This window comes from Peromyscus californicus, unplaced genomic scaffold, assembly GCF_007827085.1.
Source record: "Peromyscus californicus insignis strain IS unplaced genomic scaffold, ASM782708v3 Scaffold_4__1_contigs__length_199733344, whole genome shotgun sequence".
NCBI classification, from domain to species: Eukaryota; Metazoa; Chordata; class Mammalia; order Rodentia; family Cricetidae; genus Peromyscus; species Peromyscus californicus.
In genome coordinates this window covers 75722928-75750717 of record NW_026294562.1, presented here as the reverse complement: position 1 = coordinate 75750717, position 27790 = coordinate 75722928, and the positions used below count along the sequence as shown (strand labels likewise).

The 27790-nt window shown below is 46.8% G+C and overlaps 1 protein-coding gene across 1 annotated transcript in view; it reads right to left on the bottom strand.

The window, feature by feature from the left end:
• Positions 1 to 27790, bottom strand: part of LOC128123837 (basic proline-rich protein-like) — a 45919-nt gene that overhangs the window by 8143 nt on the left and 9986 nt on the right. Inside the window, exon 2 of the mRNA XM_052760130.1 lies at positions 8060 to 9076. Coding sequence (XP_052616090.1) covers positions 8060 to 9076 — 1017 coding nt within the window. The remainder of the gene's footprint in view (positions 1 to 8059; positions 9077 to 27790) is intronic.

Here is a 27790-nt window from a genome sequence, read left to right as displayed (position 1 = left end):
TTAAAGGCGTGTACCACCACCTCCAGCTACTTCTTTTGTTTTATTTGTTTGAAGCAGGGTCACAATGCTCAGGCTGGCCATGGTGACCTTTAACGGATGACATTGCCCCAGCCTTGCCAGGGCCAGGATACAGGTGTGAGAGACTCTACACAGCACAAATTTTAAAAGTCAAAATAATTTTGAGCTGTAGAAAAACCATATTGACCAAATAAAATAAATGTGAGTATAGTATTAAATAAAAACAAATATAAGCAAAATAAAACTTGTATATATTATTTTTCAATCAAATGTTTGCATTAAAGTACGATCTGAAACAATTCATGTCACCATTTTGAGACTTAGTCATCTGCAAAATGACTAAGAGCCTTGACTTGGAACAATTTGTAGGACCTGATTCCTGAAGGGGCACCTAGGTGCTTGTGAATAATAGTTGTTTCTGAGAAAGTATTGCAAAGCAGAAATTTTTTTAAAACTTATTTTATTTGCCTTGGTGTTTCGTCCACATGCATGTCTGTGTGAGAGCATTGGATCTCCTAGAATCGAAGTCATAGACAGTTGTGAGCTGCTATGCCGGTGCTGGGAATTGAACCTGAATCCTCTAGAAGAGCAGCCAGTGCTCTTAACCACTGAGCCACCTCTCCAGACGGAGGTAAGAGCTCGCTCGGCTCTGTAGATAGACCCCTGTAAGACCTTAGCCTCTTCAGGTCTCGGATGTTCTGGTTGTTAACTCCAAACCCAGGGCTTCCACATTTTGTTTGTTTGTCTTGTCTTTTGAGACAGGGTCTGGGGCATCCCAGCTGGTCTGAAACTCACTCTATAGCCAAGAGTGAGCTGGACCCCTGGTCCTGTTGCTCCTACCTCCCGGGCTAGGATTACACAGGTGTGCACCATCACACCCAGCTCCCACCTTTATAGAACAGTTGAACCTTGCCTCCTTTGGCCTCGTCGGACTACTGGGTTTCTGCATAGTGCCACATCTGGTTACACAGCTGCACTATTAATCACATTTTTCTTTATTTCACTGATTTTCCTTTTCTTTCTTTTTGCAGTTTTCTGAGACAGGTTTCTCTATGGAACAGCCCTGGCTGTCCTGGAACTCGATTTGTAGACCAGGCTGGCCTTGAACTCACAGAGATTTGCCTGCCTCTGCCTCTCAAGTGCTGGGACTAAAGACATGCACCATCTCCACCCAGCAACTAATTTTCTTGAAGGAGATGTTTCTGAAGCTGGACATAGTGATGCATGCCTCTAATCCTGACACTCAGGACCACGTGCATTAAGACCCCATTTAAAAATTAAAAGAGCCTGGCGATGGTGGAGCACACCTTTAATCCCAGCACTCCAGAGGCGGAGGCAGGTGAATCTTAAGGCCAGCCTGGTGTACAAAGTGAGTTCTAAGGACAGTCAGGGCTACACAGAAAAACCCTGCCTTTGAAAAAAGAAGAAGAGGAGGAGGAGGAGAAGGGGAGGTTTACAAATCTGAGAAGAAAACTCAATGTTAGTGCGATAAATAGAAAATTTCTATAAACTACCATCAGTCAAATGTCGGCAAGGTGGTCAAGCATAGGAATAATTTAGCATCTTGGGACTTCATTTGGTGTGTACTTACACATCCTCCCTCTTCTTCCAATAATGCGCTTGGCAGCCTACAGCCTTCACCTACAGGAACTACACACAGATCCCTCTCCATACAGCATCCCTAGAAACTGCCGTACTCCCTGGATCCCACCTGAATCAGGTTACCTATACACCCCTCTCTGAACAATAGTATAAGTTTCTCCGACCATATTAACAATCAAATTTTAGACAGTATATTCCCAACATATCCGAGCATGAAGAATTCAAGGGCCCATTGGCCTGAGCTGGTTTTGGGAGCATACCCAGTAAGGCAAACTGTATCCTTAGGTAAATTTCTACAGGGAATCCCCAACTTACCCTCTTAGGCCCATGCATAATTGGGCATTCATATGATTAAATCAGATGTGTTATGGGATGGGACTTTGTGCAGTAGAAAATGCTGAAAGCTGCTGGTAGCAACAGCTTTACCAGAGACCACAAGAATACACAGTAGATGACAATTGATAGTTCAGATAGCTACCCACCAGATGAGTAACTCTCTGATGAAGGAATCTCGTTAAACAAGGCTTATGGCACCACAGTCTCTGAAAATTGGTTGCTTCTGTCTGTAACCAGTTTTTCTCTTGTGCCACTACATTTATTCCCTACAAACAGCTGTGGGGTTCTTTCCACAGCCCATTTGTGGTGTGGTTTGTACTTTTTGGGTACATGTATCTGTGGATGGTCGGAAAGATGATTTCTTCTTAAGCTGTATAATTTTGATGAATAAAAATATACTAGGATATGCGTCTAATTAGATCTATTATTCCACAAGGACTGTAAGACAGTTAGGCCCTGTTTTTTATCACTAGCTCAGACTGACATAAAGAAAACAGCAATTTCTTCTCAGGTCTAGACAAGATATATACAATTAGCTGATTTTAGGCCTCAAAACAAATTCAAACTAGACTAAATGCCTCACAAGTTAAACCTTCACAGATAATACACAAGGACAAATTCCCAGATGTCCAACTGTGGAACCAAGGTCAGACACAAAGCAACTTTGGTGCCAATTCCCTGCTTGCTAAGTCTGGCTGTTAAAGACCTACTCCCTACAAAAATTCCTCAGCAACTTGTTGTCATGGTTACTCACTCCCTCAGATGTAACTTTTTTTCTTTGGATGGGATGGCTATAAGGGGAGACAGAACAAAGAAAGGAAAAGAAGAACTTGAAAGAAAATAAAGCAACTGGTCTGGTCAGTGCGTGTGTGAGTCTTATTCCCTCAGATAAATAAGAACTATTCCTAAGTCCGGCTACTCTGAAGGCATTCTTCTTATTTCCCTGGGTGCAGTCCTGGGAGCTGGTCTCTCAGGCTGCTATAAAAAAAAAAAAAAAAAAAAAAACAAAACCAACTATCTATAACCTAATCTATCAACCAAAACAGAGAGCCACCATAACTATGCCCCTAGGGAGCAAACTCCTCCTTCTCTTGAACCCCATAAGAGGAAACCCTGAACAGTAACAAGGAGCCATGGGTGTCCCCTTGTCTGCTACCAGCCTTGCCAAATCCCTCTCTGAGCTGTCCCGTCACTTTGCTCTCAATAAAGCTACCCTGCTACTTTGCACATCTATGATCCTTATTTTCAGTTTTAGGGCTAAGAGGTCAAGAACCTGCAAATGCCTGATCCTGACCACTGGCTGGAGTTGGAGCTGAGTTGGTAGGGTATTTGCCTAGCATGCAGGAGACACTGGGTTTGAATCTCAGCATTTTGTAAAATGGGTGTGTGTTACACACCTGTAATCCAGGTACTCAGAAGGTGGAGGCAGGAGGATCAGAAGTTCAAAGTCATCTTTGACTATAAGGCTGGATGTGGTGATGCACATCTTTATTCCCAGCACCTGAGAGGCAGAGGCATGCAGACTTCTAGAAATGAGTTCCAGGATAGCCTGGTCTACATAGCAGGTTCCAGATTAGCCAGGGCTACATAGTGAGACCCTGTCTAAAAACAAAACAACAACAAAAAACCCCGCAAAACTTGAAACATCCTTGGCTATAGTGAATTTAAGGCCAGCAAGGGGTACAAACAGGAGGAGGAGGAGGGAAGAAAGAAAGAAAGAAAGAAAGAAAGAAAGAAAGAAAGAAAGAAAGAAAGAAAGAAAGAAAGAAAAAGAAAGAGAGGGGGAGGGAGGGGTTGGAGAGATGGCTCAGCAGTTAAGAGCACTGACTGCCCTTCCAGAGGACCCAGGTTCAATTCCCAGCACCCACATGGCAGCTCACAACTGTCTGTAACACTAATTCTAGGTGATCCAACACCGTCTCACAGAATATATGCAGGCAAAACACCAGTGCACTAAATAAATGAATAAATCTTTTTAAGAAAGAAAGAAAAAAGACACCCCACCACCACCCAAATACAAGCTATAACACAATTTGCCTGCTCACCTGCTCATTCCTTGGTGGGCATCTGACTTATTTCCACCTTTGGGCTGAGAATAGAGCTGTCCTGAGCCTTGACAATCCTGTAATTGTGTGTGGAGGCATGTTTTCATTTCATTTCTCTTGGGCAGATAGCTAGAAGAGGAAATGCTGAGTCCTATAGTGATTCTGTAACCTTCTTAGGAAGTTGTTTTTTGTTTTTTTATTTTTTGTTTTGTTTTTTTGAGACAGGATCTCTATATAGACCAGGCTGACCTCAAACTCAGAGATCGGCCTGCCTCTGACTCCCCAGTGCTGGGATTAAAGGGGTGCATCATCATGCCCAGTGTCTTAGGAACTTTTAAGTTGAGACTCCCTCAAAAGAAGTGGGGCACAGCTGGAGAGATGGTTCAGTGGTTAAGAGCACTTGCTGTTAGCGGTTAAGATCCCGCCGGGCGGTGGTGGCCCAGCCTGGCGCTGGTAGCACACGCCTTTAATCCCAGCACTCGGGAGGCAGAGCCAGGTGGATCTCTGTGAGTTCAAGGCCAGCCTGGTCTACAGAGTGAGCTCCAGGAAAGGCACCAAAGCTACACGAGAAACAAACAAACAAACAAATCCCTTACTATTATTGCAGAGGAACTAGGTTCTGTTCGGTTCCCAGCGGGGACATGGTAGCTTACACATGTCTGTTACTCCAGTTCCAGGGCATCCCATACCCTCTTTGGCTTCCTCAGGCACTAAACTCACAAATGGTCCACAGATATACTTGCAAGCAAAGCACAAGTGCACAGAAAATAAAAAATGAATTGAAAAGGTACAAACAGGAAGAGGAGGAGGAAGAGGACTCAGCATTTCTGCTTCTAGCTATCCACCCAAGAGAAATGAAAACATGCCCACACAATTACATGCTTGTGAAGGCTCAGGACTACTCTGCTTACAGCCCCACCGTGGAAAGAAGTCAGATGCCCACCAAGGGATGAGCAGGCAAACTGTGCTATAGCTTGTATTTTGGCAGGAGGAGGTGCACCTGGTGCACATCTGTACATGTCGGCAAAATACTCATACTCATTCGATTAAAAATTAAAAGAATTAAAAATAACCACGAAATGTCCAATCCTGAACAGTACTAGTATATTAGCATATAAAACAAACCCTCAAACATTAGTTGAGTGCCTCAGCATCACCTCTTTGAGGAAACTGTGGCAACACTGACCAGTCTCTAAACAGATCAAAGAGTTTAAGCGTAGCTCCAGGCATGGCCGAACACACTGTGATGAACATGTGACCACGATGCTATGAAGCTGCTTGGCAGCAGAGGAAGGAGGATCACCTCAAGTTTGAAGCCAGTTTGGTCTACAACTTCCAGACTGGTCATGACGACATGGCTTTTCTCAAACAAAACAATAACCAGAACAGAAGCCCCGCTTCACTGCGTTCTGAAAACACCTTTCAGGGTCACAGAATTTCCTCTGTGTGGGGTAGTGACATACTGGAGCAGGCGCCATTTATTTCAAAAATACTTATTTATTGCTGGGCATGGTGGCACACATGCCTTTAATTCCATCACTCGGGAGACAGAGGCAGGTGGATCTCTGTGAGTTCGAGGCCAGTCTGGTCTACAGAGTGAGTTCCAGGACAGCTATGATTGTTAGACAGTGAAACCCTGTCTCACCCCTCCCCAAGTTGTGTGTGTGTGTGTGTGTGTGTGTGTGTGTGTGTGTGTGTGTGTGTCTGTGTGTCTGTGTGTGTGTGTGTGCATGTATGTGCCTCTGTGTGGCAGGGCATTGGGTGTCGGCCTCTAGCCTGCCTAGCTCTTCAAGGCAGGGCTCTAACTGATCTAGAGCTTGGGAGTCAGCAAGCCCAGTGGTCCTTTATCAGTGCTGGAGTTGCAGGCATTTGGGGACATCTGACTTGTCACATGGGTGCTGGGATCCCAATTCTAGTCTTCATGATTGTGGAGGAAGTGTTTTTAACCAGTTAGCCCTGGAGTTTATTTTATTTTATTTTTAAAATGATTTATTTATTTATATGCATTGCTGTTTTGCCTGCATGTATGTATGTCTGTGTGAGGGTGTCAAATTCCCAGGAACTGGAGTTACAGACTCTTGTGAGTTGCCATGTGGGTTCTGGAAATTGAACTGGGGTCCTCTGAAAGAGCAGACAGCGCTCTTAAGCTCTGAGCCATCTCTCCAGCTCTTTCTTGATTGATTGGTTGGTTGGGTTTTTTTTTTTCCGAAACAGGGTGTCTCTGCGTAGCCCTGGTTGTTATAGAACTCTATTTGTAGACTGGGCTGGCCTTGAACTCAGAGACTCACCTCCTGAGTGCTGTAACTAAAGGCATGTGCCACCATGCCCAGCTTAGCTCCTGAGTGTTTTGTTTGCTTTGGTTTGGTTTTTTGAGACAGGGTTTCTCTGTGTAACAGAGCCCTGGCTATCCTGGACTCCCTTTGTAGACCAGGCTGGCCTCGAACTCACAGAGCTCCGCCTGCCTCTGCCTCCCGAGTACTGGGATTTAAGGTGTGCACCACCACACCTGGGCAGCCCCTAAGTTTTTAACAAAATTCTGTTAGTTACACACACATGCATGCATGTGCACACACAAGCTTGTATATGTCAGAGAACATGGAGGGGGGGTTTCATCGTCTACTATGTGGGTTCCAGGGATTGAACTTATTCATTCGCTTAGCAGCAGGGCCACTGAGCCATCTTGCTGACCTTTTAGTTTATTTATGTATTTCATTATTTTTGTTTTTTGAGACTGGGTCTTGCTATGCAGTCTGGGCTGCCCTGGAACTTGTGACTATCCTGCCTTAAGCTCTCCAGGGCCGGGATTACAGTATGGAACACCACACTCAGTTTTCCAAATGTTGTTTCTTTAAGATTTATTTTATGTATATGAGTGCTTTGCTTGTAGGTATGTGTGTGCACCATGTGCATGCCTGGTGCCTCAAAAGTCAGAAGGGAGTTCTGTAAGCCATCATGTGGATGCTGGGAAATGAACTCTGGTCTTTTGGAAGAGAAGCCTGTGCTGAGCTCTGGGTCACCTCTCCAGTCCCCCCACCCCCATAGACTTTTTATCCTGCTGTAGGAATAAGGTGACTCCAGTTTCCTTTTCTCTGGCTAGACAGACGGCCATGCTGACCACCTCATAGGGTGGATGCTTCCGTGTACAACATCAGGCATGCAGTTCAGAAAGAAGAAGCTGTGTTGGAATCAGACTGACAGTGGGTTGTTGACCCTAGATTCTTCTTCTATGAGGTACGAGTAATAACAACACTTCACAGAGCCCCAGGAGATCACAGGGGTCACATATATAAGGACCTTGGCACACAGGAAGCTGTCAGCAAGAAACTCTCATCATGTCACAAAGCTGACTCTTCATAACGGTCCTTTTGAAGTCGTAAAAATGGTGAAAGTATCAGGGCGGCTGTGAACTTGAGATCAGCTGCGCTGAGCTCAAGGGTGTCCTCCACCATGCTCTGGTATTTGTAAAGCACCCACAGCACGCCTTATGCTCTTGTAGCAAGTGGTCTAATTAGCCTAATCTTAAAATCAGTCCTCAAGGCAGCTGTGATTCTTTTACAGTGAAGAAAGCAGGGAGGGTCGGACCCCGGGCTGTAGCTCAGTGGGTAGGGTGCTTGCCTAGGATGCATGAAGCCCGGGGATTCCATCCTCCAGCAACCGCATAAACCGCAGGAGATGGAGAAAGAAAGATCCGAAGTTCAGTTCCGGACTGGCCTGCGGTACCTGTCTCAAAAGCGAGGTGATTCATTAATTTTTTTTTAGAGATTTATTTATTTATTATGTATATGGAAGAGGGCACCAGATCTCATTACAGAGGGTTGTGAGCCACCATGTGGGTGCTGGGAATTGAACTCAGGACCTCTGGAAGAGCAGTCGGTGCTCTTAACCTCTGAGCCATCTCTCCAGCCCTGTGATTCATTAATTTGCCCGAAGAATTCAACAGAGACTATTCAGGGATATAAGGCAGACAGGTAGCCCCAGCATCATCGAGAGAATACCTTGTTTCTTCCTTGGAAGAAAGTGAGAGCGCCAGGCTGCGGAGCAGAAGGGGTTATTCCCACTGAGACGCGGGCGCTCGGCTCCTAGAGCGGCCAGCCGGGCGGGAGGAGCGCGGCTTCCCGGGGCCGGGCGGGCGGGAGGAGCGCGGCTTCCCGGGGCCGGGCGGGCGGGCGGGAGGAGCGCGGCTTCCCGGGGCCGGCCGGGCGGGCGGGAGGAGCGCGGCTTCCCGGGGCCGGGCGGGCGGGAGGAGCGCGGCTTCCCGGGGCCGGGCGGGCGGGAGGAGCGCGGCTTCCCGGGGCCGGGCGGGCGGGCGGGAGGAGCGCGGCCTCCCCGGGCCGGCCGGGCGGGAGGAGCGCGGCTTCCCGGGGCCTGCCGGGCGGCCGGGCGGGAGGAGCGCGGCTTCCCGGGGCCTGCCGGGCGGCCGGGCGGGAGGAGCGCGGCTTCCCGGGGCCAGCCGGGCGGGCGGGAGGAGCGCGGCTTCCCCGGGCCAGCCGGGCGGGCGGGAGGAGCGCGGCTTCCCGGGACCGGGCGGGCGGGAGGAGCGCGGCTTCCCCGGGCCAGCCGGGCGGGCGGGCGGGCGGGAGGAGCGCGGCTTCCCGGGGCCAGCCGGGCGGGCGGGAGGAGCGCGGCTTCCCGGGGCCGGGCGGGCGGGAGGAGCGCGGCTTCCCCGGGCCAGCCGGGCGGGCGGGAGGAGCGCGGCTTCCCGGGCCAGCCGGGCGGGAGGAGCGCGGCTTCCCGGGGCCAGCCGGGCGGGCGGGAGGAGCGCGGCTTCCCGGGGCCGGGCGGGCGGGAGGAGCGCGGCTTCCCGGGGCCAGCCGGGCGGGCGGGAGGAGCGCGGCTTCCCGGGGCCAGCCGGGCGGGCGGGCGGGAGGAGCGCGGCTTCCCGGGACCAGCCGGGCGGGCGGGAGGAGCGCGGCTTCCCGGGGCGGGATCTTGGGTTCCGACCGCCACAGCGAGGGACCGCGGGGCTCCAGACGGGAGGCCTCGGGCCGGTTCCGGAGGGAGGGCCGGGCGCTCCAGTCCTCTGCTCACCCTTGCTGCCATCTCTGAGCTTTGGGAGCCGCTCCCTGGGGCCTTTCCTGGGTCAGCCAGAGACGGAGGTGGTCCCGGCCTGGTGGCTGTAAGGTTTGATTCTTGGCATGGCTGAGGTCACTCATCCAGAAAGTGGAGGAGCCAAGCCCGGGTCCGGACATTTAGCTCAGGGTCTCATTATCTCTCCGCATCGTGGGGAGTTAGTGTGGTCACTTTTTCTAAGGAGGCTGGTGGCCCTTCTTCTCAGAAGAGATAGCTTTGTTTGTTTGTTTTTGTTTGTAAGACAGGCACTACTTGCTATGTAGCCAAGGCTTCTACCACAGATTCCCACGTGCTGGACTTAGAGATTCCTGTTCATTCATATCCAAATTTAAGCTGTCTTACCCGCCTGCCAGTCAGCCACTTCTGGGTTTCCACTATACAATCATCGCCTTCATCCAACTTCCCAGGCCTCCCCTTCATCAGCTCTTGACAAACCAGTGCCACTTGCGGTCTTGGCTGTTTCTACCGTTACCTCATAGAGACTCCAGACGGACTCTTCGGCCTGTCCACAGAACTTTGGGACCACTGTGTGGTCACTGTCTGAATTCAGACCCAAGCCCTTCAGCTTGGCATTCAACTGCAGTTTGAGATGTGGCTCCAGCCACAGGTTGCTCAGTGCAATTCAGAAATGGGTTTCACCCCAGGACAGTTATAGAGGGAAGTGGCCTCAACATTTGTCGCCATCGCAACCAAGAACAGACAACTGAGAGTGACCTGACAGACATCTGCATTCTCCATTTGGCTGGTTCCAAATTCTGCAGAATATGTGTTCTTCTCAGCTGCCCTTAGAACTTCCTCTAAAATAAATTACTGTTAGGACACAAGTAAGCCTTACAAGGATGGGAAAATTGAAATAATTGCTTGCATTCTACCTGATCATCATAGACATCAAACCAACTAAAGACCCTACAATATAAGCCTCATGAGGTTAAACAGCGCAATACCGAGTGAGCATGGCTTCTTCAAAAAGTCAGGAAGGGATTCTAGAAATGAATGAAAATGAAAACACAGTAGATCCCGTGAGTCACAGTGAAAGTGGCGGGAAGAGGGGCATCTGTGGTAGTAGTTGTTTAAGGAATTAACGGATAACTCAAATAAATAATGATACATACCGTAGGGCTTTGGAAACAAGCCAAACTGAGGCTCAGTAGGTAGAAAGAAATAATTAAGATCAGGGGAGAAATTAATGATGTTTGAATAATATGATGAATGAAAAAAAATATAAAGAATGAAAGAGTTTCTTCTTAGAAAAAAAATAAGCATGGTGGCTGGGCAGTTGTGGCACAGACCTTTAATTCTGACACTAGGGAAGCAGAGGCAGGTGTATCTCTGAGTTAAGGCCAGCCTGATCTCCAGAGCAAGTTCCAGAACAGCCAGGGCTACACAGAGAGACCTTATCTTGAAAAATTAAAAAAAAAAAAAAAAAAGAACCAATTTTCACAAATTGTCACCAGAACTCCACATGCAAGCTCCGACATGCATGCATCCGCTCACACACACACAAATATAATATTAAAATGAAGAATGTTGATTTATTTATTTAGATATGTGTCTATATATGTGTATGTGTGAGTGTATATACACATATGTCTAAGTGTATTTGTAGAGGCCAAAAGAGGGTGTGGGGCGTCTACCTTTGTCACCCTCCACCCATTGTTTTGAGGTGGGGTTGTTCCCTCAATGCAGGGCTTGCATTTTTCTCAGATAAACAGGAAGTTAGGCAGCCCCACAGACCCTCCTGTCTCTGTTCTAAAAACTAGGGTTACAGATGTGTGCTGGATGCCAGATTTGTACACAGGTCCAGGGACCTGAATTCTAGGCATCATGATGTGCAGCAGATGCTCTCAACTGCTGAGCCATCTCTCCCGCCCCAAAGACAAACAATTTAAATACATCTATAACAAGTAATGAAACTAAAGCAATAATTAAAAAACTCGCAAATAAAAAAGTCCAGGCCAGCCAGGTGGTGGCGGCACATGCCTTTAATCCCAGCACTCGGGAGGCAGAGGCAGGCAGATCTCTGTGAGTTCAAGGCCAGCCTGGTCTACAGGTCGAGTTCCAGGACAGTCAGGGCTACACAGAGAAACCCTGTCTCGAAAAACAAAAAACAAAAAAGTCCAGGCCAAGCAAGAGTAACAGCAAGCAGCTTTGGAACTCATGGAAAACAGCTCAGTTAGCACAATCACAATGGGTGGGCCTTGGAGAGGCAGAGCCTGGAGGACTACATTTCCTGAGGACCCCATGCTGTTATTGAGCACAGCTCTGTTTATTGCTCTCAAGGTCACCACGTCCCTCATAATCTTTAAGTCCTATGAAAATTCTTTTTTTTTTTTTTTTTTTTGGTTTTTCGAGACAGGGTTTCTCTGTGTAGCTTTGCGCCTTTCCTGGGACTCACTTGGTAGCCCAGGCTGGCCTCGAACTCACAGAGATCCGCCTGGCTCTGCCTCCCGAGTGCTGGGATTAAAGGCGTGCGCCACCACCGCCCGGCTGAAAATTCTAAAGGGGTTTCTAGTCCTCACTGGCCAGTGTTACTGGTACTTACAATAACAGTGATTGACTTTTTCTAATCATTGCTGCTGGAGCAGATTAATGATTCAACCACCACCCTTAGAAAGAATTCAGAGATGTAGATTGTTAGTAAACAGGTTAAGATGTTGTTGTTAGTGGCTTTGAAGTAGAAACTCTTGGGCAGCAATTTAAAGTCTAGAAAGGCACACCTTTGTTAGTTGAGCGAGGGACTCACTGAGGTCAGGGAACAGGAACAATGGCGGCCTGGCTATTACTGGCTTATGTGCCTTTCTTGCTAGGATGGGTTGGTGATCAAAGGCGATGATTAATTCCTTCTACCCACTTTTGTCCTCAGCTTCCTGATATGATTTAATAAAAAGTTGTTGATGAGTAGGTGTGCACTCTGGGACTTAAAGTAGAAATGACTGGTTGTTTTTTTATATATAAAAATTTAGATTTGTGATTATTTAAGATCTTTTATAAAATCACCTTTTGAAATAAATAATAAAATGATTGATCTTTTCTTTGTAAATGCAAAATGCAGCCTGCCAGTAAAGGAACTGGCTGAGAAAAATACCTTGCTTGCTTATACTTTGTTATAACAAATTCCCTAGACATGAATGTATGTTAGCCTTGGAGATAAATTTTCACCTGTTGTAGTGATATATTGTGTACCCTAATAAAATTTGCCTGAAGATCAGAGAACAGAACAAGCCACTAGATTAAACATAGAGGCCAGGCAGTGGTGGCACACACCTTTAATCTTAGCACTTAGGAGGCAGAGATCCATCTGGATCTCTGAGTTCAAAGCTATCCTGGACTACTTGAGATTCAGTCTAGAAGAGAAAGAGAGCCAGGTAGTGGTGGCACACACCTTTAATCCCAGTACTTAGGAGTCATATGCCTTTAATCCCAGTACTGGGAAGCACACACGCCTTTAATGGCTGAGCAGAGAAAGGTATATAAGGCGTGAGGAGACAGGAATTAAAGACCTTTTGACTGAGGAAGACCTTTGGCTAGAGGCCTTTTGGCTAGGCTCGTTCAGCTGAAACCTTTTGGCTGAGAGGATCCCTTTCGGCTGAGAACTCAGAGACATTCAAACAGAGGATTTGTGGAACTGGTGAGGTGAAATGTGGCAGTGCCTTGTTCCTTTGTCTCTCTGTCTTTTAGCACTTATCCCAATATCTGACTCCTGGTTTTTATTATTAAGACCAATTAGAATTTGCACTACAACCTGTAATTCGTAAAATGTTTAATCATGTAAGGGAAATGAGAAACATGCTATTTTTTACTTGTATTCATTGTAATCATTCACTTAAAAATAGAATGTAACCAGGCATTATAATTTTTATATTGCTTGAAAGATTGGGATGGGGTATATAAGCTGTAGGGGAAAAAATAAAGCAAGAGAGACCCTGACATGTTGAAGGTGTGTGTGTGTGTGTGTGTGTGTGTGTGTGTGTGTGTGTGTGTGTGTGTGTGTGTTTTCCCCTTTCTTTGCCAGCCCTAGAGAATTAAGTTTTGCCCCACTTGCAGGCTCCAAAGAATTAAGTTTTGGTCCCTCAGAGAAAAAAGCCTGTTGTGTGGGAGCCGATGACTCCACCTCTCCTCTCCAGTGTCTGAGCTGCTGAGGGCACAGGCCCAAGTGAATTTATTACTGAATTCCCAAGACCTTTAAAAATATGAACATCAGCCGGGCGGTGGTGGCACACGCCTTTAATCCCAGCACTCGGGAGGCAGAGCCAGGCGGATCTCTGTGAGTTCGAGGCCAGCCTGGGCTACCATGTAAGTCCCAGGAAAGGCGCAAAGCTACACAGAGAAACCCTGTCTCGAAAAAAAAAAAAAAAAAATGAACATCAATAGGAAAGAAAGGACAACTACTTACCAAACTTAAGAAAGAAAAAAAGAAATGTGTGTTTGCCTGCCTGTGTGTCTGTGCATCACACACGTGCAATGTCTGTGTGGTGGCCAGGAGAGGGCATCCATTCCCCTGGAACTGGAGTTACAGACAGTTGTGAGCCACCATGTGGGTGCTGGGAATTGAAACCAGGTTCTCTGGACCAGCAGCCAGTGCTCTTAACTGATAAGCCATCTCTCCGGCCCAGCTAACAAATTCTTTATAAAGCCAATATTACCCCATGCCCAAACCAGACAAAAACACAACAGAAATTATAGACCAATCTTCCTGATGAACACTGATACAAAAATTGTTAATAAAATACTTGCAAACCAAGTTTAAGAACGTATTTTTAAAAAAACCATTCTTGGGGCTGGAGGGATGGCTTAGCAGTTAAGAGTGCTTGCTGCTCTTCCAGTATTTGGTTCCTAGAACCCGTTTTTGGGAAGCATACCACCACCTGTAACTTCAATTTCAAGAGATCCAACTCCTCATGGCCTCTGTGGACACCTGTGCACACATCTGGCATACATTCACACAGACATACACATACATGTAAATAAAATAAAAATCTTTAAAAAAATCATTTGATACTATAAAGCTTTCTTTCTTTCAAAATAGCAGGATGTTTCAACATATATACGTCTATAAATGTAATATATAACTGGACTCAAGGACAGAAATCACACGATTATCTGAACAGATTTAGAAAAGGCCTTTGACAACATCCAGTGTCCCTCCTTGATGAAAGGCCCGAAGAACTAGGACTAGAAAGTACATATCTCAACATAATAACTTGAGGGCCAGGAGGGGTGGCACACACCTTTTTTCCCAGAGCTCAGAGTTGGAGGCAGGTGGATCCCTGTGAGTTCCAGGCCAACCAGGGCAACATAGTGAGACTCTGAAAACAAATGTGTAGCCAACATTATACTAAACAGGTTAACACGGAGAGCATTGCTGCTGGCTCTTTCTCCTCTCCACTCATTATACCGCTGTAAGTTTTAACTAAATCAGTAAGACAAGAAAAAACAAATAAAAGAGAAATAAGTGGGAAAGAAAGAAGCATCCCTATTGGCAATTAATATGATTCTACACATTAGACCCTACAGACTCCATCAGAAAACTCTTAGAATTGATAAGCACTTTCAGCAAAGTGGCAGGATACAAAATTAACACAAAAATCAGTATCCTTTCTGTATACCAATAACAAACATGCTGAGGAGGAGATCAGGGACGAAGCAGGGGAGATGTCTTAGCAGTTAAAGGAGACTTACTGCTTTTTGAGGACCTACAAATTTAGAAAACACTAGCCTCTAGAAACACCACTCCAGATGCTCATGAGTTGGAAGAATAGAGAATCATGGTAATAAAAAGGAGTGTGGTGCCAGCTCAAACACAGATGCGCAGAACGATGGGACAGAACACAAGATCCAGATAAAGTCACTCAACCACAATCACCTAAGGTTTGACAATGATACCAACATAAACGTTGGAGAAATGATTGGGCATATACGCGGAGAAGAGTGAGACTAGATCTCATCTCTCACCCCAGGACAAAAATTAGCCCCAAACAGATCAAAGACCTTAACAAAAGACAGGAGCCTCTGAAACTGTTAGAGTGGGGAAGACATGTCAAGATCTGGACACAGAGAAGACGCTGAAGACGACCCCAGTGCCCAGGAGGAAAGGCAAGCAACCGACAAGTTAGATCCACTCTGCTTTCTGTTGCTCTGATAAACGTGCTGACCAAAAGCAACTAGTGGGGAGGGGGAAGGATTTCTTTTTTCTTTTTTTTTAATTTATTTTTATTTCATGTGCATTCATGTTTTGCCTGCATGCATGTCTGTGTGAAGGTGTCAGATTTCCTGGAACTGGAGTTACCCACAGTTAGAGCTGCCATGTGGGTGCTGGGAATTGAACCCGGGTCCTTTAGGAAGAGCAGCCAGTGCTCTTAACCACTGAGCCATCTCTCCAGCTCCGGGAAGGGTTTCTTTAAATGCTTACTTTCAGGTCGCAGTCTGCCATGGAGCTCTGAAGCAGAAACCATGGAGGAGGCTGCTTACCACCCTGATCTCCTGGCTGCTCCTCTTCAGTTTTCTTATCTAGCCCAGGACCACCCACAGTTCAGTGGGCCCTCACAAACCAAGTCAAGACAATACCCCACAAATATGCCCTCAGGCCGTCTGATCTGAGCAGTCCCTCAGTCAGGGCTCCTCTTCCCAGGTTACTCTCTCTTGTATCAAGTTGACAATAAAAACTGGGGCTGGAGAAATGGCAAGCTGGTGGTTAAGGGCAAGGACTTCTCTTCCAGAGGACCTGGGTGCTATTCCCAGCACTCACATGACAACCACAACTGTATGTAACTCTAGTTCCAGGATCTGACATCCTCACACAGATATACATGCAGGCAAAACATCAATGCACATAAAGAATCAAATAAAATAATTAAAATAAAAAATAAACCAGGCAGTGGTGGGGTATGCCTTTAGTCCTAACACTCGGGAGGCACAGGCAGGCAGAACTCTATGAATTCGAGGCCAGCCTGGTCTACAGGGTGAGTCCCAGGACAGACAGGGCTACACAGAGAAACCCTGTATCAAAACAAAAACAAAAACAAACAAACCCAAAAAACAAAACAAAGAAAATTTGAAAAAAATATATAAATAAAATCTTTAAAATAGCACAGACTCATGAAATTAACAAGCTTTTATATAGCAAAGGAAGCAGTTAATTACAAGGAAGCAGTTAATTAAGGAGACAGACTGTAAAACGGGAAATAATTTTGTTAGCTATGCATTTGATACAGGATTCAATTTTAGGATATACAACAATTTCAAAAACAACAAAACAAAAAACAACTACTGAACAACATGAAATCAAAGGATGGCTCAGCACAAGATCTGGGTTTGGTTCTCAACATTCACATGGTGGCTCACAACTATCAGTAACTCAAGTTCCAGGGATTTGGTGCCCTTCTCTGGCTCCTGCACATCCCCAGAGAGCACACAGTAGCTGCACATATACTCAGACAAAACACCCATACACATAAAATAAAAATTTTTTTTTTCAAAAAGAAAGCAACCCCAGTCAATAATTGGACTAACAAAATGAACACATTTTTCAAAAGGGGAAATGCAAGTGCTGTGGAACAATCCTTTTCTACACTATGAATATGTATTACTCTCGTTGGTTAATAAAAAGCTGACAGGCCAGTAGCTGGGCAGGAATTTAGGCAGGAAAGCCAAACTGAGAATGATGGGAAGAGGGAGGGCAGAGTCAGAGGAGGTGCCAGTCAGTTGCCAAGAAAGCAGGACATGTAGAAATGAGGTCACAAGCCACAAGGCAATACATAGATTAATAGAAATGGGTTAATTTAAATGTAAGAGTTAGCTAGTAACAAGCCTGAGCTATTGGCTGAGCATTTATAATTCATATTCAGCCTCTGAGTTGGTTATTTGGGATGAGGTGGTCAGGACAGGAAATGTCCATTTACATGCAAGTGTTCTCTAAACATAAGGAAACATTTATCCATCAGAGAAACATGAATTGGAACTATAGTGAGCCAGGTATAGTGGTGTACAACTTTAATCCCAGCACTCAGGAGGCAGATGCAGGCTGACCTGATTTTGAGACCAGCTTGGTCTACAGAGTAAGGTCCAGGATAGCCAGGGCTACATAGAGAAACCTGTCTCAAAAAACCAAAACAAAAAACCAACCAATCAAACAGACAAACTGGGTTTCAACTGGCCAGCAGAACTTCCTTTTTATTTCTGTGATGTGTATGAATGTGTATATTGTACATGTGTCTGCATGCATGTGTGCTGATGTTTGTCCATTCTGGCACACATGCAGGCCAGAGGTGGAGATCATGTGTCTTCCACAGTTGCCTCTCCACCTTATGTTTTCAGTTACTGTTATTTTATGTATATGTGTCTGTCACAAGTGTATGGATGCCTGTGGGGGCCAGAGGCGTCGCAGGTGGCTGTGAGCCGCCTCTCACTGGTACTGTAAAATGAACTCAGGTCTTCAAGAAGAGCAGCAAATGCTCTTAGTCACTGAGCCACCATCTCTCCAGCCCTGTGCTGGCTAGTTTATGCCAACTTGACACAATCTAGAGTCATCTGAGAGGAGGGAGCCTCAATTGAGAAAATACCTCCATAAGATCTGGCAGTAGGTAAATCTGTAGGGCATTTTCTTAATTAGCAATCGATGGGGGAGGGGCCCAGCCCACCCTGTTCTGGTGGTCCTGGGTTCTATAAGAAAGCAGGCTAAGCAAGTCATGAGGAGCAAGCCAGTAAGCAGCGCCCCTCCATGGCCTCTGCATCAGCTCCTGCCCTGCTTGAGTTCCTGTCCTGACTTCCTTCAATGATGAGCAGTGATGTGGGTGCATAAGCCAAATAAACCCTTCCCTTTCCCAAGTTGCTTTTGGTCATAGTTTTTCATCACAGCAATAGTATCCCTAACTAAGCCAAGCCCCTACCTTTCACTTTTGAGGCAGGATCTTTCACAGAACCTGAAACTAGAATGGCTGGGGTCTGCCCATCTACTCCAATATCGGGATTGGGGGGGCGGAGGTTGATACCACACCCTCTCTTTATGTGGACGCTGACTGCCAGGATCTAAGCTCAAGTCCTCACACTTGTGCAGCCAGTGCTGTCCACTCCCAAGCCACCCCCTGGTCTCCAGTTTTGTTACTTATTACATTTATTTATTTATTTGTTTGTTTATTTATTCATTCATTCATTCATTCATTCATTCATTCATTCATTCATTTATTTATTTATTTATTTATTTATTTATTTATTTATTTATTTATTTATTTATTTATTTAAATAGGGTCTCACTGTGTAGCCCTGGCTGGCCTGGAACTCACTACGTAGACCAGGCTGGCCTCGAACTCACAGAGATCTGCCTGCCTCCCTAATACTGGAATTAAATATGTATGCCACCACACACAGTTTCCTTTGTTGCGTGTGAGTCAGTTCTCTTCTTCTGCCATATGGGTTCCATGGACGGATCTCAAATTGTCAGGCTTGGCAGCCAGCACCTTTACCTGCTGAGACAGCTTGCTGGCCCCAGAATTCTTGCTATACTTGGACTTGTGTTAAAATGGGAAATTTCATTACAAAACCAAAGTACTCCCGTTTCCCAGTTCCTTTGAGGCATCAGAGCTACAAGCACAGTGGTTTCATGTTGGTGCGCTCAGCACTGACCGAGGCTGCCCACTTTAGACACAGCTTCAGCTGCTTGTCAGTGTCCACCACTTGAGTGACGGGTGTGCTTTCATTTTTTTTTTTTTGAGACAGAGTCTCCATACATAGTGCAGGTGGGCCCTAAACCCTCTATGTATAGCAGTTTCATCTGGTTTTGAACTTGCGGTTCTGTGGATTACAGGCATGACTCCACGTCCAGCCCTCGGATTTCATATAGGAGATGTCTCTCTGGGGCTGTTGTCTTTACCAAAGGTGCACACCTGGAAGGCAGACTAGGAGGACTCTGTATGCAAAAGACAATCGGGAGGATGCGCCCTGGTCTCTACTTCACTTCATTCTTGGGACCCAGCACCATTTTCCTTGGCCACTCAGAGCCTAGGGCACCACCACACACATCTAGATCAGGTGCCTCACAACACTCACTGAACCTGGGAACCGCATGACCGGACCATGGCACTGTCTTCCCCAAATGGCAGATCCTGTTCAGCAAGTCCAAGGCTACTTCTACTCTGAAGACTTTCCTGCCAGCCAAACTACCACCATCAGTGTGGAGGTGCTGGCTAAGCCAGTGTGGCCAAGACGCCAGCACCTTTGTTTACTCCAGCTTTCTATGTTCGAGCCTAAGTCGGAGTCTTGCAAATAAACACAGACAAGGCATAGGGGCTCACTTCTCTAATGTGCACTCCTGGGGACAGATGCAAGTGAATCATGAGTTCAAGGCTAGCCTGGGCTGCATAGTGTGGCTGTGTCTCAGAAGCCCCATATAGGAGCTGGAAATTGTAACGCTTACAACTAACTGCCTGGAGCTTCAGCTCCAGGAAATCAATGCCCTCTTCTGACCTCCTCTACCCACCACCATGCATATACATCATTTAAAACTAAGAAAATACAGCCGGGCAGTGGTGGCGCACGCCTTTAATCCCAGCACTCAGGAGGCAGAGCCAGGCGGATCTCTGTGAGTTCGAGGCCAGCCTGGGCTACCAAGTGAGTTCCAGGAAAGGCGCAAAGCTACACAGAGAAACCCTGTCTCGAAAAACCAAAAAAAAAAAAAAAACAAAAAAACAAAAAAAAAAACCTAAGAAAATATCTCTGCAAGTTCAAGGCCAGCCTGGTTCTACACAGTGAACTCCAGGACAGCCAAGGCTATGTAGAGAGGCCCTGCTCAAAAAACAAACAAATATATTTGAAGCCCAATTAATATAAAATGTAATAGCCTGGATATAATAATTTAATATTAATAATAATAAAAACAATTATCCAGGTAAATGACATAATCCTGTGCATGTTAAACAGTAGTTACACTGGAGGGTCTGTGTCTAGCCTCCCTAGCCACTAACTAGTACAGTGCCTGGCAGACGTGAGGTATGGGCTGAGGTAGCATGTGCCGTGAAGAGGTGCCCCAAACAAGTCACAGACACTGAGTTTCTGGCCAGGCCATGGCTGGAGGCACCTCCATGAAGCCTTAGCAGTTCAGAGTGCTTAAGAAGCAGCCCCAGAAAAACGGAGATCTAGCCTTACCCACTCTTGGAAGTCGGAGCACTTCAGCACCCAGGAGGTTCTGCCCGGATCCAGCCGTATCCAGACCTAGTGAGCAAAATCCCAGCCTGACACCGATTCTGAATTCCAAACTCTAGAATGGCAGGAGTTGACAGACACTGCTCTGCTCCAAGCACTTGCCAGGGCGTCAGTGAGGTCTCCACCATGCGGCCGGCCAACACTGCAGAGGAGAAGCCTGGAGTTCTCACGCCTGGTATCTGGCCCAAGGCCACTGAGAGCCAGGCAAAGCCAGCGTGGGACAGGGCAGGGAGAGCTCCACAGGGTCACTCTCAGCAGCTCGAGGAAGTCTTTTCCAACTTTCTTTTCTTTTTTTGGTTTTTCAAGAAAGGGTTTCTCACTGTAGCCCTAGCTGTCCTGGAACTAGTTCTGTAGACCAGGCTGGCCTCGAACTCAGAGATCCACCTGCCTCTGCCTCCCAAGTGCTGGGATTAAAGACATGGGCCACCACCTCTCTGCCTTTTCCAGACTTTGAATCAGAAAAAAATCCAGATTCACAGCTTTGACTTGGGAAAGAATTTCAGGCTGTTATGGTGTCAAAACACCAGGAGCTAAACACTAATATATTGCAGGGTAAGATTTATTCACAGATGGGGTTGGGGATTTAGCTCAGTGGTAGAGTGCTTGCCTAGCAAGCACAAGGCCCTGGGTTTGGTCCTCAGCTCTGGAAAATTCAAAAACAAAAACAAAAACAAAAAAGATTTATTCACAGCTAGGCCTAATTACAGTCCCCTCCTCGGGAGCAGGGAATGAAAACGGCCTTCTGCTGCAGCAGAGAGAACCTTATGGAGGTCTTTCATGACCTTTGCAAGCAAGCAAAACTTAAGCAAAAGCAGAACTTTCTGCTGTTAGCATTTAGCACAAACACGCTGTCAAAGTTTTGGAAGTCATTCTGATTGGCCAGTGTCAGGAAGCCTCAGTAAATCCGTTTTTCAGAAGGTTTGTGTGGTCTGTTGGTTGAAAAAACAGTCTACACAATAGGAACATGAGTCTGATTTCACCTAAGAAATACAAGCACAAGCATCAAGATTCCAGAAACAGGTCTGGGGCTGAAGAGTAAGAGGAATGGAGGCTCTGCTGTTTTTTAGCAGGTGAAGAAAATTATTTTACACCCATTGAAACCAACAGTGAAAACAGCAATGGGAACCAGCCTCTGCAAGGCCCAGCTGGTCTGGACACGCCTGGACATTTTACTGAAGATATGTTAGTATGGGTTAATCACTATGCCTAAGGAGAAAAGAGATGCGTAGCCGTAAAGAAAGCAAGGGTTTGGATGTTTCTCGTCTGAGGGTGGGAGGAACGTGGCAAGTCCCAGCTCAGTCCGACTCCTCCAGGGAAAGCTGCAGTTGCTTCCTGCCCTAGCCTCGTATCCAGTTTTGGTGGCTCAGGAAGCTGCTATTTTCTTTTAATGAGGTTAGAGGTGGCTCTGGAGAAGCCATGGATGGCATTTTAATCTGATAACGTGAACCAGGAGCCAGGAGGGCTGCACACGTGGCTGCCCAGGTTGTTGGGCACATGTCCCTTTCCTGTAAGCAGCGATTCTGAGGGGAGAAAGACCTCCCAGTTGTTGGTTGTGTGAAATTCTCCTTCTCCCGAGGGTGAGAGGCTTCAGCTAGATTCCCGGGTGAGGGGCTCCTCTCTCTTTTTATGTCTCCTACATTTCTCCCTCTGTCCTGTCTCATACATGTCATCGGCTCAAATCATACATGTTAGATGGGTGATGCACCGTGATCCACTTCAGAATGTTGTCATCAACCTGAAGTGAACTTGTGCGTCTGTTAGCTGTCTTGCTCGCCATCATTCTTCCTCCGTGACAGCACTGGTAGCCCCTCTGCGCCCCTGCTTATTCCGGCCACTTCACATAAGTGACAGCTTTTGCTGAGGCTTTTTGTACTTTTCCCTACTAAAAAAAAAAATTATTTTGAATTCTCTCTCTGTGTGTGTGTGTGTGTGTGTGTGTGTGTGTGTGTGTGTGTGTGTGTGTGTGTGTGTGTGCTAGCTGCAGTTAGTTATATGCCATTGGGAGCCTCCTGATGTGGGCACTGGGAACTGAACTTGGGTCTTTTGGAAGAGCAGCAAGTGCTCTTAACCACTAAGCCGCCTCTCCAGCACCTCTTTACTCTTTAAAAAAGCACTCACAGTATGTTTTTATTTTATATCTTACAATTTTAATTTACCCTTCAAATGTTTATAACTGGTGATTACTTTCCTTAGTATGTCGCATGTCCAAAAAAAGGGGACGAACATAGCCCTTGATTAAATGCCACCAGTTAAAACCACTCCAAGAGGGAGGGGATAGTTGAGTCTTGTATAATATTAGAGGGACCAGCCTTAACATTCTACATCCCAGGGGCTCAGGGGAGAGAACTATGAACGGCGAGGACTATTTTCGGGAAATAGAATCTCAGCACACCGAGCTCTTAGTCCAGTCATTTATTCTTCCAAATCTTCTTCATCCTCCTATGCCCTGGGAGTCCTGGTATATATACACTTACAAGCAGTAATCGCTTGGCAGTGCAAAGCCAGGCTTCCAGGGTCAAACGGAGAAGTGATAAGAATCACATAGAGGGGCAGTAACTGTTAATTATCATTTGCAACCCAAAAGGGAAGTGACTAATGGGGAAATGAATTAACTAAAGGCTAAATTCGGGTAATATCTAAGAAGGATCTTCTGTGCTCCACCATAGTCTTAAACACGATTGGTAGAAAATGTTAAGAATCTATAAGTTGCTAGGTCAATAGGAGAAAATAAAACTGTCTTCTTTTTTCCTGTGGCTCCTATCTGTTCAAACAAGCTATTTGCTGTTTTTCTGCAGGGTGGGGGAAGGTGTGCTCAGTCGCTAGGCAACCTGTGTACTGCTTGATGCCTCTGGTAATAGTTAAAGGGAGATCTGGAACTAGAGTTAAGATTTGGGAGAGGAGGAAGTAAAGCTTAATTGGCACATCCGCCAGGCCTTCTCAAACGGGTAGTCTGGACTCTTAAGTCTGTTCTTAGAGAGTACAGATGTATCTCTGATAAGGTACTTTCCTCTGTCTGGGGATGGACCTGGCCAGATGCTGCCAATGATGATAATTACGGGGAGGCTTGAACTGGGGTTCGGGCTGAGCATAGCTGTCAGTGCATAAGGTTATCTAAATATTCCTAGAAGTGGTTAGGAAAGGAGTTAGAGGTCTATAAAGTTAGTAAGGCTGTAAGAAAGGAGAGTCCAAGCTAAACTGTGTAAAGCTATTGCTTAACATCCACCCGACCTAGGCGGTGTCTCCTTGTGGAATTTACCTTAAGTCAGGAGACTAGCATGTGGTGGTCTGTACTGTTATTTCTGTTAGTCCTTGAAAGTGGCTAAGGGAGAGATCTGATTCCAGTGCTGAAAGCGGAGAAATGGATGGGCTGGGGGTAAGGACGCCTTTCCTGAAGCTGTTCTCCAAACACCTGGGATGTGTATGTCCAGAGTGATCAGTCCACACTGTTAGCAATTCTTAGGGAAAAATCAATTGGGAAAACTATGAAGGCACACATGATTTTCATAACAGAAGACAGCTGATATATAACAAGCCAAATAACACCAAAAGCTCCTAGGAATTTGGCTTCTTCTGAAGGAATTCCTTGATCCCTTCAGGTAGTGACTTTGCCATAACCAGCTGAGTTCTTATGATATATTCCTGCAGTCCATAGCAGTTGAACTACAGACAATCCCCTGCTTCATTGTTGCTACAAAGCTTCCAATCTGGCCGCTCTTCCAAATGCTTTGTTTTATTTTTAGTTAATGTATATGTTTGCCTCCATGTATATCTGTGCACCCTGTGCATGCCTGGTGCCCTTGGAGGCCAGAGTGTTGGGAGCCCATGGAACTGGTATTACACACAGTTGTGAGCTGCCATGTGGCTTCTGAGAGCTGAATCTGGGTCCTGTACGAGAGCAGTGAGCTCTCTTAAGCACCGAGCCCTCTCTCCAGCCTTCTGGGTGCTGCCTTTCAATCGTTATTGTTTTGTATTTACATCTCAAAGCAATTAATACTATTTTATTCATGGGTTCTCCAAGGCTCCTACAGCACCACATACTTTCTGTCATGGCACTCTGTGGGCTGAGGCTGCCTCCCAGGACTTGGTTGGTAGACCAGGAAATTGATTCCTGCCTCTAAGCATCACTCTGCCAACAGTTGTCCTACACCCTACAAACCACCACATTTCTGGTCCTGTAGATAGCTTTAATAGCTCATCCATGGATGTATGCTAAAACCCACCTGGTCATTTTAATGCTCAGAACCTGCTTCTGGAGACTGAGTTTCAAAGCCTGTACCAGGACTCACAGGAGGGTCGTGCTGCCCCCAAGTCCTGATCTTCAAACCCTGGGCCAACGGATTCATTATCTAGTTCACCACTTTAGGTGTCCCCGCTGACATAGGACTACCTGGTCAAGAGAGTTGTGAACCCGCACTCCAGGCTGCTGCAATGATGGGATGAAGGACAAAGTCTGCGATCGTCAACCTGCCTGAAGTCACCGGGGCGTTTTTGGAAGGTAGGCGGGGGACCAAGGAAAGGGTCTGCAAGTTCAGTTTGAAGCATAATAAAAAAAAAGGGAGGGGTTGGGGATTGAGCTCCGTGGGAGAGCACTTGACTAGCAAACACAAGGCCCTGGGTTCGGGTTCGGTCCTCAGCTCTGGGGAAAAAAAAAAGGTGGGGGGGGGCCTAGCCAGGCAGCGGTGGCGCACGCCTTTAATCCCAGCACTTGGGAGGCAGAGCCAGGCAGATCTCTGTGAGTTCGAGGCCAGCCTGGGCTACAGAGCGAGATCCAGGACAGGCACCAAAACTACACTGAGAAACCCTGTCTCAAAAAAACAAAAAAAGAGGCGGGGGGACAGGGGAGCCTGTACCACCATGCCTGGCTCTGTTTTGCATTTTACTTGTGTTTTGTAAGGCTCCCTACATGTGGGCAGGGTGGGAACCCCAAGTAAATGTGGTACTGCGGAGTAGTTGCTTCCAGCTGCTGTGGACCGGCTTTCTTTCCGTTTCCGCACACTCTGCCCTCTCTCTGCACAGGCTGGGAAAAGGAACTGACTGCCAAACTCCTTTTCCTCCTGATTTGGCGGACGTCAAGTGCTCTCTCCTGTGGAGAAGTGAAGCAGGGCAGCCACTCCACTGACATCACTGGCTCATCTCCTGGGCTGCAGGTCTTTCAGGTGTGCGCTGACACCCCCGATTTAATTTTAGTTACCAACCTAGACTTTCTCCGCCTTCCCGGCAAGTTCTAGGTACTTGAAGACTGAGCTGAGCTAGAGATGTGTGTGCATTGATTGCTGAGGGCGTTGTATTTGCCAGACATTTACAAAGAACCTTCACACATCCCATCAAGGCTGCCTCGTGACAAGGAAGAACTTAAAAGGGCCATAGAGGACATCTAGACAAACCCACCACAGCAAGAAATCAGACGATGCGGCTTGCTCGTGGCCACAGAGCAAACGAGGGTGGAGCGCTTCCCTACGCCTGCTTATTTGTTATACTTCCATGAACCTAAGCACTGGGGCTTAGAGACTTCCACCAAGAATAAGGTCTGTTGGAGGGCAGGCTCCTTCCACATCACCCAGGGGGTCCAATTCCTCTACTACCAGGATCCGGAAGATGGTGGTTCCTTGTAATTTGCGGGCTCTGGTTCTCGACCTTGCTCTTCCACGTTAGCCTGGGCTAGCCAGACTTGTGGTGGCGTCGCTGGAGATGAGATTCAGATGTTCGGATTGTGGAGGTCGCCTCCCAAGTCAGGGACCTTAGTTAGCCCTCTCGCGGTCCTCCTCTGTGCCCAGTCCTGGGAAACCTGCCCCTGTCCGATTTGGGGGTGTGGTTTTAAAGCAGCTAGCCAAGCACAGGCCACCCGGCGTTAGGTGGGGCGGATCGGCGCCTTCTCGCCCCTCCTCTCTGATCTCTGGCAGGCTCCAGCTGTGCATGATTTAACCTGCCTTCCCAGGCAACTTGGCTCTAACCCATCTCTTGTGATTCGCTACTTCGAGAAGTCAAGGTCCATACAGAAACGACAGGGAGGTCCTGTAATCCCCCAGGGTGGAGACAGGATTGTGAGTTCAAAACCTGCTTGGACTACTTAGCAAATTCAAGGGTGGCCTGGACTGCAGAACGCCCAGTCTCCAAACAAACGAAGGACGAGGAAAACAAAGGCAGAGGCAGCTACAACAAAACTACAAAACAAAAACTGAAGGGGGCTGACAGCGCACTCCGCCAGCAGAGAGGGCCTGCAGAGGACCAGTGACGTCATCAACCAGAAGCGTGTGGGACTGGCTGCCTTCACTTAACCAGCAGAAGCCAGGGAGGACCTCAGAGTTTTCAAGACCTAATGCAGGGAGCACACATCTTTAATCCCAGCACTTGGCAGGGTGAGGCAGGGGATCTCTATGAGTTTCAGGTTGGCCTGGTCTACACAGGGAGTAGTACCAGGGCTAAATAACAGAGAGACCCTGTCTTTTTGCTGTGGCTGCTGCTGTTGTTTTTAGACAGGGTTTCTCTGTGCAGCCTTGGCTGTCCTAGAACTCGCTCTGTAGACCAGGCTGGCCTTGAATTTAGAGATCCCCCTGCCTCTGCTTCCCTAATGCTGGGATTAAAAATGTGTGCCACCACTGGCCTTGAATTCTTAATGTTTCTTCCCATCTCATAAAAGCTAGGCTTATATGAATTGTGATTCTAATTCGTCTTATTAAATAAAAACCCGGAGTCAGATATCGAGGGTGAAAGCTGAAAGATCAGAGAAGCAGAGCACAGTGGGTACTAGAAACTTCTTACCTCTAAGAAATCTCAGACCAAAGGCCCGGGGGGCGGGGGGGAGGTCCTGTCTCTGCGAATCCTCAGACTGAATGGGCATCCTGTCTCTATGAATCTCAGACCGAATGGGCTGGAGGCTGATTGTCCTTACCCGCCTGTAGCAAATGCTTCACCGAATGGACCATATCCCCAGCTCGGGCATTATTACCTCTACCTCTCTGGTTATTGAGGCTATTTCTCTTACTTTTTTCCTCCTTTCTTTCTTTCTTTTTCTTTAAACTTCATAGTTCATACTGTAGCGCAGGCTGGTTCCAAATTCTCTGTCCTTGTACCTCAGCCTTCTCAGTGCTGGGATTAGATTATAGACTCATGCCACCATACCCAGCCTGGATATCATCTTTATTATTATTATTATTATTGCATTTATTTGTGTGTGTGTGTGTGTGTGTGTGTGTGTGTGTGTGTGTGTGTGTGTGCACGCACATGTGCACACATGCACTCCATGGCATGAATGTGGAGGTCAGGGGACTTCTGGGAGTCGGGTCTCTCCTTCTATCACGTGGGTTACAGAGACTGAGCTGTTTGTCAGCCTGGGTATCGAGTGTCTTTACCTGTTGAACCCATCCTTTATAGGACCTCTTGTTCATACAAATCTTGTGTTTAATTTATGATGCAGTCCTATTACTGGGAAAAGGTTGAGTCTTTTCTTAGATGTATTTATTCTATGTGTATGAGTGTTTTGCCTGCACATGTGTGTATCACCTACTTGTCTGGTACCCACAGAGGTC